This window comes from Streptopelia decaocto, assembly GCF_964273445.1.
Source record: "Streptopelia decaocto genome assembly, chromosome: 1".
Classification (NCBI taxonomy): Eukaryota; Metazoa; Chordata; class Aves; order Columbiformes; family Columbidae; genus Streptopelia; species Streptopelia decaocto.
In genome coordinates this window covers 26,672,563-26,683,937 of record NC_138663.1, presented here as the reverse complement: position 1 = coordinate 26,683,937, position 11,375 = coordinate 26,672,563, and the positions used below count along the sequence as shown (strand labels likewise).

Sequence of the window (11,375 nt, the reverse complement as noted above, 5' to 3'; positions counted from 1 at the left end):
CCTGAGGTATCTCTTCTTGTGTGAAGTCCGCCTGGTTCCCTGCATTCCTGAAAACTGTCTTCCAGTGCCACCATGGAATCCAGCAGATTTTGTACACTCCCCCATCTCACAGACTCTGGGCAAACACTGTGTGCATCAGGTACACTGTCAATATGGAAGGCAGTAATAACCAGGGATGCATCAGAAGAAATACCAGGCCACCAGAATGGCGAGGGAAGAATGCCAGTGACTGCTGGAATTATACACAAGTGAAAGAGGACGAGTTCGTTGGGACATCCCTATTTGCCATTCTCACATTTACGGGTTATGGTGAGATCCCTGTAAGCATAAAATCCAAACTTCTGCACAAGAATCTGCACTTACTTGACACTGCCCATCTTTTTAAAAAGAAGTATAGTTTTGCCTGGATTGCAGAGCCTGACCGCTGCATTTCTAATGCAGCAGCACAACTCTGCCATTCCAGACCACAGCCCAGGCCCAAGCAGCTGCCACGGTGCCAAGCGCTTCACAGCACGGGAGCTGGGCACCGCAAAAACACCTTTCCCAAGCCTGGTCTCCCCACTCCCAGCAACCCGCCATTTCCTACAGAAACCACTTCTGCACGGGACCTCAAGGAGCAGCCTCCTCCCCGCCCGCCTCACGCCGCAGGGAACCGAGGGCTAAGTGGCTCCTGTGTCAGCTGCACCCAGGCAGCGAAGCCCCGGCGGGTACGGACCTCAGGCTGGGTACGGACCTCAGGCTGGGTACGGACAGGGACTGTCGCTCCCCGCCGAGCGCTCCCTCCCCAAACAAATCCCCCAGCGATGGCGGCCGCGGGGGTTCCGTCAGCGAACGGTGCCATGTGCCACGGAGGGGGCAGTGTAACCCCCCCCACACCACCCCCTGCGATCGCTACTTGGTACAGCCCACTCACCTAGTCTCCGCCTGCCTCCTCGCGCATGCGCACCCGCAAGAGCCCGTTTTCGCGCTGCCGCTGTCGCGCGTGGTTGTGCGCCTGCGCGGCGGGCCGCGCGTCAGCGGCGCGCCGGAAGTGTCGCTGCCGCCGTCGTCTCGCGGGACGTGTTTGGCGGTTGGTGGCGCCGGTGTGAGGCAAAGCGCGGGAGCCGCCGCCATGACCTCCGCCTTGGAGAACTACATCAACCGTATCCTTCCCGGGGCAGCCCCGAGGGCCGTGGGAACGGACCTGTTCTCTCCTTCACGCCCGTGACGATGCGGGGGGGTCGGGGGCAGGGGACCCAGCGACTCGGTGCGCTGAGGGCCGGGCTAGTGGGTTGGATGCCAGAGCTGCTTGGGGCCTTCCGGCTTGGCTGTGTGGGTTTCTCCGAAGACTGGCTTGGCGGTAGAATGGAGGTTACAGGAGGCCCAGGGAATCGGGCCCCCTGTAGCGTTCCCTGCACACCCGGTCCTTGCTTGATCTGCGACGAGGGACAAGATTTACAATGAGCCTGGCCCCTCTAAGGGCTCTTAACATGTGTTTAGTTATCAGCTTTACATCACTTGCTCAGAAGCTGTGAGTTAGTGTTCTTGGAGCCCTTTTCTTGCCAGCTTTTTGTACTCCTGATAACCCATGACCATTTTCAGTTTTATTCACAAGCACTAAGGTAGTAACCCAGAATCATTCAGGTTGATGGATATGCGATCATCCAATCGGCGTAGTCACGCTATCCGTGTGAGGGGACTGTAGAATGCCAGACTTGAGATCCCCACTGCTAAGCTGTTCTTAAAGGCTTAGGTTAAAGTGTTTATAAAACTGTTGATGTTCTTTCAGTAGTAGTAGTGTGATGAGTAATGGGAAGAGAAGTGAATCTTTAATCTGCTTTCAACGGTGTTCATGCTTGTCTGTGATTCTCCATGGCTGGGTAAAGTGAAACTTTAAAACAGATTGTCATAAATAATACTATGTTGTCAAATGTCACTATCAACCATGCTGCTTAAAAAAAAAAGAAGCGTTGATAGGCTTTTTTGGCTCTTAATGTCTCTTAAAACTTAATTTACATATGAATGTTTCAGAAAACATGAACAACTCTATTTCAGATGTCTAAACATTTCCTTAATGAACTATCAGGTACTGTTGCAGTAATTACTTCTGATGGAAGAATGATTGTGGTGAGACATCTATTTTTTAACATTTTATTTACCTTCTTAAAGGCTTTCCACCATGGCAATAAAAAAAAAAAACATGCCAGGATATTATCAATTACATGTTCACACCTTTACAGAGTGGTTTTTAAAGCTTTATGGCCATTATTTTATATTGTACAATTTAAACTCTTACTTGTTCTTGCCGATCAACTTTGTCCATTGATAAACTTGTGTACTTTGACCTTTTATCAAATGACCTTTACTGTAGGAACGCACAAGAAAATGCATTTCTTTTTCGGTTCAGTAATTTGGTTTATATCTAAAATGTCCTCTTTGTTCAGTAAACTCTTCAGCTTTCGTTATAAAACCATTTCTTCCATACAGTTACAGGAAAACTGATAATTGCTGAAGAATTGCTATGGCATTCTGTTTAAGTGTGAAAAACTGAGGATTGGAAAACTTATATGTTAGACTGTATAATGCTATGTTTTTATTGCTTCTGCATTTTTTTTCTTGTATTCCTACCCCCATGCCCATGTATTTTTTCTTGGTTTGAGTTTAACTTACTGGTATGACCATAGCATGAGCCATATATCTTTCTGTCTGTAGTTACCTTTGTGTGGCCTCTGGGAAGAGAAAACAGTACTTTTAGCAGAAATATACTAGCTTCACCTAAGGAAGCTGGTTGGAAGCTGGACTCTGGTTGGAGTCAGTCTATTAAACTTTGTGTTGTGATACAAGATACACCAATTTCATTCTCATCTTTTTGATAGAAAGTATGTGGCTCATTACATGGTTAGATGATATAAATGGATATTATCACTGTTGGAATTATGGAGTTTTACGTGAGTTTAAATTTCTTGGTCAGTTACTGATGGTAAATTACACAGATCAATTATGCTATCATTTTTCCAAACGCATATTGAAGTGGCACAGAAATTCTTTGTGTGTGTCTTGAATTATTTTTTTTTTAGTAGTTTTGTGGAACCAAGCTATTCTTCTTCAAAGAGAGACCACTTAAAGTTGCATGTTAAGAATTATTTTACTACTGTTGACCACAAGAACCTATTTTTTCTGTTATTTGATTTAATGAATTACTTGATTTCCAGAAACTTCTGTACAAGGAAGACTAGAATAGTGTTGAAATAGTAAAATTAGTTGTTCAGAGCACCGTCATTGGTAAAAGGGAAACTTCATTAAATGCTAAACTTTACTCTAGCTTTTCACAAGAACACTCAATAGTAAATATTGATATTTTTAAAATTGCTTACTGCTCTCAAGTTTAATTCTCCAGCTGTTAGTGTTTAAGCCTAACAGTAAAACCTAAATAGAACGTCTGTTCTACGTACTACCACCTTGTTTGAGGTATCCTTGAGAGCAAAGGTGATAAATTTAAAAGGTAATTGGAGTGCTTTCTTTTTGTGTGTTTTTTTTTCAGGGAACCCTCAAAGGTTTTGATCAAACCATTAACTTGATTTTGGATGAAAGCCATGAACGAGTCTTCAGTTCTTCACAAGGAGTTGAGCAAGTGGTGCTAGGATTATACATTGTAAGAGGTGATAATGTGTAAGTATGGCATCTTCTTGTTTTAACCAGTTAATAAAAATGATATGTGTGCATATATATATATAATGTATTTATATACACCTTGATAGCCCCAGATGTCTTATATTTTTGTATCTGTGGGTAGCACTTACAGTAATGTCAAGGCTGAGGCACATTAAATAGCAAATAGCTATGCTTCTGTTAAAGAAGTGATTGCATTCTAATGACAAGATGATGTTAGTCTAGATTTACTGCACCCTGAATTAACCAGTTAATATACTGATGGCAGTCTAGGGAAGGTCAGTACAAAGTTCAACATTTTCCTTTCTTGACTTTATTACGGTCTGTGAAAGGCAGGATCTGTTGATGGAGGAAAAAATATAACGGATTAACAAAAGATGAGGTAGAACTTGTGTGCAAAATATCACCAATCTGCTATACAAATTTGACTTTGAATAGGATTTTTTTAGATATAGTGTTCACAGGGACCACTTTATAAATCTCAGAAATGCATAAAGGTTCTGGCTCGACAGTGTAACAACTGTTGAAGCCAGTGTAGTAACAGGTCAAAGGTATGAGTTGATATTTGATGTAAAATGCCATGACAAAATGAAAGTAAAAGCTCATTAAATGCAGAGGAAAGTAGTTTGTGTGCCAAACAGATGGGAAGGTTACAAGACAAGTGGAAATAAGGCCTGGTAAGTGGGTCTGCTAGTAAGGTAACTTTTGCAGCAGCATTCTGAAAATGATTACAAAAAATGAGATTATTTTTTATCACAACCAGAAAAAGAGCATGTCGCAGTGACCAATGTGTGAGCCTGCACAGGAAAAATAATCTTCTACTTCTAATGGATATTTCTGTACAAAGAAATGTCAAGACTTGGATTTGTGTCTAGGTGTGTGTATCTAACATTGGGAAAGTGAGTCATTTTGGAAGGCTTTCATCAATTTTGACTTACGCTTTTAAGCAAAAATAAGTAAGTTGACAAATGTTGATTGAGAAGCTATTGAAAAATAAAGGAAAAGAAGCAGTCGTGGGACAGAGTGCTTCTAGGCATTCTGCTGTGCATCAAAGATGGATACTAGAAGCTTGCAGTGAATATACAGCATCAATCAGAAAAATTCAGTATAGTTCAACAGTAAGTAAAAGTTGTTAGAAGGAAGGACCATTTCTGTTTTAAAAGTGTGTGTTGAATTAGGAAAACCAAAAAATATTATTACTTGTAATAATGTATAAAACTAATAAAAATTTTGAAGAAAAGCTGGTTAAAAACCCCAAACCTCTTAAATACCTGTGTGTTGTTCTGCTGCATGAAAAGCAGAAAGCTTGTGAAAAAGACATTGGGAGTGGAGATATTGATTGTTCATTTTACATCTAGGAGAATGAGACCTTTGATGAAAAAGCTGTATTTCTCAATGTGAGCTAAAGAGAAACTTGTGCTTTGATATCATAGATATTTTTTAACCTAAGATAATTTTTAACGTTGAAGTGTCACTTTGGAAAAAGCTATTAAATGGAATAGTAACAAGCATCCAGGATCAAGTTCTTTTCACAAAAGAATTCTGAAGGGACTCAAATTTGAAATGAGGTTTCATGCCAGTCAGTACTTGGATATTCAGTTGGCATAAGCAGTTTACATTTGTGTTGTCTAAGCTCCCAACATAGTGAAGTGCTGGAACTAAGAAAGCTACTCAGCTCACCAGATTTCTGTTTCAAGGCAAGTAAATTCCTTTTTAGTTCCCACTGACTGTCATGGGAACCTGAACACCTGTACTGGGATGTCTTACTCTTCAGCTCAGTCTCACCCTGGTCTCTGGCTATTCTTTTGTAAATACGGATTCATTGGGAAGTAAGAATATTAGGGATTATTAGGAAGAAAACAAAACCAGCAGACATTGTCATGTCATTGCATAAACACCTAGTATGCCACTATCTTTATAGGGATGTGGTATGAAAATGCATGAAGAGCGCAAGTGAGAATAACTAGAGGTATGACGTGTTTTCTGTCAAGGAAAGGCTGAATAGGCAAGTGCTCTCAGTGTGGAGAAAGCACAGCTGTAGTGGTTTCTAGTTGCTGTGAAATCATGAGTAGTAGGAAATAGGAAGATAATTGCTTCATTTAAATTCCTATCATTTTTTCTGTTAATGAAAATGGAAGATAACCTGACAATGGATTATGTATAAAGGTATTTCACTGCACAATGTAAAACTTAATTGTGGAACTTATTGCTGCAGGACGTAGCAAAGACCAGGAGAAAGCTGAGATATTTAATACCTACTTTGCCTCAGTTTTTACCAGTAAGACAGGTGGCCCGCAGGACAACTGGCCTCTGGAGGTGGTTGACAGAGATAGGAAGCCAAATGGTCCCCTTGTATTCCAGGAGGAAATAGTTGGTGACTTACTGAGCCATCTGGATCCTCACAAGTCTATGGGACCAGACGGGATCCATCCTAGGGTGATGAGGGAGCTAGCAGAAATGCTCCCCAAGCTGCTCTCCATCATCTTCCAACAGTCCTGGTGCACTGGGGAGGTCCCATACAACTGGAAATTGGCAAATGTTACCCCAATCCACAAAAAGGGCTGCAAAGCTGACCCTGGCAACTACAGGCCTGTCAGCCTGACCTTGGTGCCTGGCAGGGTTATTGAGCAGATCATCCTGAATGGAATCACACAGCACCTTCAGGGTGGACAAGGGATCAGACCCAGCCAGCATGGGTTTAGGAGGGGCAGGTCCTGTCTGACCAACCTGATCTCCTTTTATGATCAGGTGACCCACCTGGTGGATGAGGGGAAAGCTGTAAATGTGGTCTATCTGGACTTCAGCAAAGCCTTTGAGACTGTCTCCCATAATATACTCCTGCAAAAGCTGGTAGCCTATGGCTTGGACAAGTGCACTCTGCTGGGTTAAGAACTGGCTGGAGGGCCAGGCCCAGAGAGTGCTGGTGAATGGGGCTGCATCTAGCTGGCGGCCAGTCACTAGTGGTGTCCCCCAGGGGTCAGTGTTGTGTACAGTCCTGTTTAACATCTTTATTGATGATTTAGATGAGGGGATTTAGACCATCATCAGCAAATTTGCTGATGACACCAAGTTGGGAAGGAGTGTCGACCTGCTGGAAGGCAGGAGGGCTCTGCAGAGGGATCTGGACAGACTGGAAAAATGGGCTGATTCCAATGGGATGAAGTTCAATAAGGCCAAGTGCTGGGTCCTGCACTTTGGCCACAACAACCCCCTGCAGCGCTACAGGCTGGGCACAGAGTGGCTGGAGAGCAGTCAGGCAGAAAGGGACCTGGGGGTGCTAATTGACAGGAAGCTCAACATGAGCCAACAGTGTGCCCAGGTGGTCTAGAAGGCCAGTGGTATCCTGTCCTGTATCAAAAATAGTGTGGTCAGCAGGACAAGGGAAGTGATCCTTCCCCTGTGCTCTGCATTGGTGAGGCCACACCTGGAGTATTGTGTTCAGTTCTGGGCCCCTCACTTCAGGAAAGACATTGAAGTGCTGGAGTGGGTCCAGAGAAGAGCAACAAGACTGGTGAAGGGACTTGAACACAAGACCTATGGGGAGAGGCTGAGGGAGCTGGGGTTGTTCAGTCTGGAGAAGAGGAGGCTTAGAGGTGACCTCATCACTCTCTATAACTACCTGAAGGGAAGTTATAGCCAGGTGGGGATTGGTCTCTTCTCCCAGGCAGTTAGCACTAGGACAAGGGGGCGTGGGCTTAAACTCTGCCAGGGGAAATTTAGGCTGGATATTAGAAAGAAATTCTTTACAGAGGGAGTGGTCATGCATTGGAATGGCCTGCCCAGGGAGGTGGTGGACTCATGTCCCTGGAGGTTTTTAAACTGAGATTGAACATGGCACTTAGTGCCATGATCTAGTAAATGGACTGAAGTTGGACCAAGGTTTGGACTTGATCTCTGAGGTCTTTTCCAACGCAGTCGATTCTGTGACCGAAACCAGGAGTTTATTCAGAAAGCTATTGGATGGATTAACATACCATAGTTTCTAGTGGCTGTGACTTCATTTTGTGGATATAACCATTAGCTCATCAGTCTCTGAAGTGGTGAATAGAAGAGCATGCCAGAAGGATTAGTGTTAGGGAATAGATTGCCTTTTGTTCTTGTGTTTCCTCTGAGTTAGTTCCCATCCTGAGGTAGCATGGCTTCTATTACCTTAACCTTCTTTTCTCTTTAAAGCAGTTTTACTGAGTCCACTAGTGTTTTACTCCGGGTAGGTCTTAACATAGAGCAGGTGAAATACTATATATTATCCCTTGGATAAATTAGTAACATTTTACTAGGCTGTGTTGAAGGAAGTTGTCTTGCTTATCTGATGCTGGATGTACTTATAAATTGCTACAGTTAGACGTTACTCTTGAAAAGCTGTTCTCTCTCTAAAAGTTTTCCAGTTCTTGTTTCAGAGGCTAAACTACTGCCTAAACCAGACCAGTAGTATTTAGTTCTTACAACATATAGCTATAGTATCTTCACTAGCAAGTTAATTTTATGGCTTTCCAAATTTGCACCAGGGGATTTCAACAAATTATAACCTGTTTTTTATTGCAGTGCTGTCATTGGTGAAATTGATGAAGAGACAGATTCGGCTCTCGACTTGGGAAATATTCGAGCAGAACCTTTAAACTCAGTTGTGCATTGAAAAGATGAAAATGCACAGGGACTTTGTAAATCTTTGGTTGTACAGACCTATTTAACAAGGTGGATGATTTTTACAAATTATGTTGAATTTGTTTAGTTACCAGGTTTTTTTTATTAATATGTTGTAGTTTTGCATGTAAATTAAAATTTCTATGTTTTACTAAAGATGCTTTCGGTGAATTTCTTTTAGGGTTTCACACTGCATAATTTCACTGTAAAAATACGTACTGGGAAATGGAGGCAGTATCAGTGATAGTCCTGATATTGTGTATATATACCTTGTTCTTACAGTGAGATCTCATTCCTAAAGGTAAACCAAGGCTTTTTGTGTTAAAATTATTTGGAGGTAGACTGTGCAACAGTCAATTTAAGCTTGTCTAAATGTAGTTCTGGCTGTAAGCAGAAAACTAGTTTCTGTGTTTTGTTTTTTTGTTTTGTTTTAGTTTTGTTTGTTTGTTTTTGGTTTTTTTTTTCCCTTTCTATGTACTGTAGAAAGCAAGAATGTTAAAACCTTTCACAGTCAAATTAATGGCTTATGCATGTAATAGGGTTTTTTGTTGTTTATCAAACATTGTTCTCTAGTCAACAAGACCATACTGGAGATGCAGGAGTTCTTAGTGCCTTAATGCTTGCAAATTAAATTTGGGAAGGACTTCTGAGCAGGAACACAGAACCTAAGCCAAATATACACATTTGTTTTTAAGCTCATTAAATTCCAGACCAGCTCATTCTGTATCTTCTCCTCAGCAGCTGTCATGCTGCTTATAATTTGGGTAAGATCTATAGAAAGAAAGCCGTGTGTTTGCTAGTGGGTAGCCATTGTCTTGCTAGAGTGTAGTTCAGAAGACACAGGAGTACTTTAGATAGCAAAATTACTTATTTTGAATGAGATTTCCCTTAGTATTGAATACAAGGTTCACATGTAACCATAATAGAACTATACATCAGCAACAGAAGACATTTTCATGTGCATTTTTTTATATTGATTTTAATATTAAGTGAGATTTGGTACTTTTCATTGCAAGTTCACTATTTGGAAACCAAATGCATAAAACTGAAGATATTTGTTCTCCATTAAATCTGTCTCAATTCTTGTAGCTTCCAGCTTGTTTTCCATGATTGTTCTTGGTGGAGCCTATGAAGCCCAGCAAACCTTTTGCACCTTTATCATCTTGTGATCTAGTAAAATAATGTCTTGAAGTTTTTCTGTCTCTATTTCTGCAGAGAATTGTGGAGCAGACATCAAATAAGGCAAATCAGAGTTTCTCTGTAGTTACTGAAAGTCAGTAATGTCTTGTGATAAGTCATTATGTCGAAAGAATTGGTCAGTTTCATTAAACAGTCAACAAAATCATGTATAATGAAAAGCCCTTTTGCTACTGAAACACTGATATTGACACAAGAGAAAAGGAAGTATAGAAAGTTAATTGTATGGATAAAGGACAAATAAAGCAGATTACATGAATTACCTGTGTTAGGGCTCAGCAGAAAAAAACACAGAGGCAAAAAGAATAGAATCAGGATGAGCTCATCTTAAATGCACTACTTAGCCTTGGGTGTATTAGGAAAGTTATAGTTGAAATACATACACTCATAGAAGGACTGGAATGACTAAAGAAATCTGTTACTTTATAGTTGAGGTATTATGTTTGAAGCTGAATTACAGAATGTTAATGCATATGGAGACCATCTGCCTCGAACATATGATTTGGAACACAACTCCTTGATCCTGTGTTTGGTTGAAGACTTAAAATACAGATGCTTTCTCTGTCCTTGAAGTGATGATTTCAGATGCAAAGCTGTGGAACCAAGGTGGTAAAGCTGATCAGTAAAATCCAGAGACTGAGCAGGTGAGATATCAGAGTAGTTCAGGAATTGCTGAAGCAGGAAAAACATGATCTGGAACATAACAGTTTCACACAGTTAGGTACTTAACACAGGGCTTGTAATCTATGTTTTCGGGCAAGTGACCTCAGCTCTTGCATGCACTCTTTCTGGACCCATGAAATTGTGTGTGCAGGGTTGCAGGAGTTACAGCTTAAAAAAATTAAATCCACTCACAGGCTGAACTAAACCTGGGGCATTCTCCAAGGGATTGAAAAGCTAAGTTTAACTTCCCTTTCAGAAAAGGATCCTAACAATTACTCTGTGTACAAAGCCCAAGTGGGTTGATACGCAGCCCATTGTCAAACTGATTCTTCTGCAGTGAGACAGGCAGAGGATGGTCAGCTCACAGGTCTGACTGGGAGTGTGGGCAGTAGCTCAGCCCTGCCAAGATGGAGCCTGCTCAGAGGCAAAGTTCTGTCTAAAACCTTAAAACTGGCAGCTGTGGAGTTTGTTTACCTTCATGCTTAGACAGCAGCAATGTAAAGCTTTTCAGAGTTGTGATTTTTTTGGCTTACACTCAAATTTTGTTGGAATTTCTGCACTGAAGTTTTCTTCAATTCAATGCTGTTGGTCTTGGTCTGAATTTGACTGAAGCCTCTTCTGGATGTACTGGTAGAGGGTTCAAAGCCAGGAGACCCAGGAGGTGTTTATTGAAATAGAATCTAGGGCCCAATACGTTTTTAAAAATTAAAATATTAAATATAGCCTTGTGAATTTACAGGAGTTCTAATCTATAGTGGATAACTAGGTCTTTGTAAGTATATAGTGGAGAGAAAGCACTCAGGAAAACAGTATTTGATTGAAAAAGTTGAATTACAACCTGTCTGAAACAGTATTTTTATTGAAACAAACATGTAGTGCAGTCCAGCTGAAAAACAGGTCACCAGTGAAAGCTAATATATATATTCTTTTTAATATCATTCCTTTACTTTCATAGGAAAAATAAATGGGATTGAAACCAGAAGGTGGACATAGAGTGAAGGCCCTGTTTTAGTCATTCTAAAACAGAAAGCTAGAGAATGTTAGTCCCCAGAGGAGGAGGAAGAGTAGGGTGGAAGCTCAGAAAGTGTGAAGGCTGTGCATGTGTCTTGACTAGCTGAACCCACACTGCAGCCAGTGTAGCAAAAGTGTTGAAAGCAATAAAGATGTGAAACATAGAGGAAATGAAGAAGTAGAGCTGAGTTTTTGAGAGGAAAAGTTATCTCCTC

General features: G+C 41.4%; 1 protein-coding gene across 1 annotated transcript; it reads left to right on the top strand.

Moving 5' to 3' along the window:
* Window positions 1–1,020: 1,020 nt before the first annotated feature.
* Window positions 1,021–8,445, top strand: LSM8 (LSM8 homolog, U6 small nuclear RNA associated). The gene is made up of 4 exons (XM_082055986.1): window positions 1,021–1,142; window positions 2,066–2,106; window positions 3,521–3,648; window positions 8,191–8,445. Exons 1-4 carry the CDS (start codon window positions 1,112–1,114, stop codon window positions 8,279–8,281), a joined length of 291 nt encoding a protein of 96 aa, XP_081912112.1. The 5' UTR covers window positions 1,021–1,111; the 3' UTR covers window positions 8,282–8,445.
* Window positions 8,446–11,375: the final 2,930 nt, after the last annotated feature.

Excerpts from the sequence above, each read along its gene's own strand:
- LSM8 (XM_082055986.1), top strand. The coding sequence starts at position 1,112 with ATGACCTCCGCCTTGGAGAACTACATCAACC. Across the intron at positions 1,143-2,065 it reads CTTGGAGAACTACATCAACC|GTACTGTTGCAGTAATTACT; the intron begins GTATCCTTCCCG and ends ATGAACTATCAG. Across the intron at positions 3,649-8,190 it reads ATTGTAAGAGGTGATAATGT|TGCTGTCATTGGTGAAATTG; the intron begins GTAAGTATGGCA and ends TTTTTATTGCAG.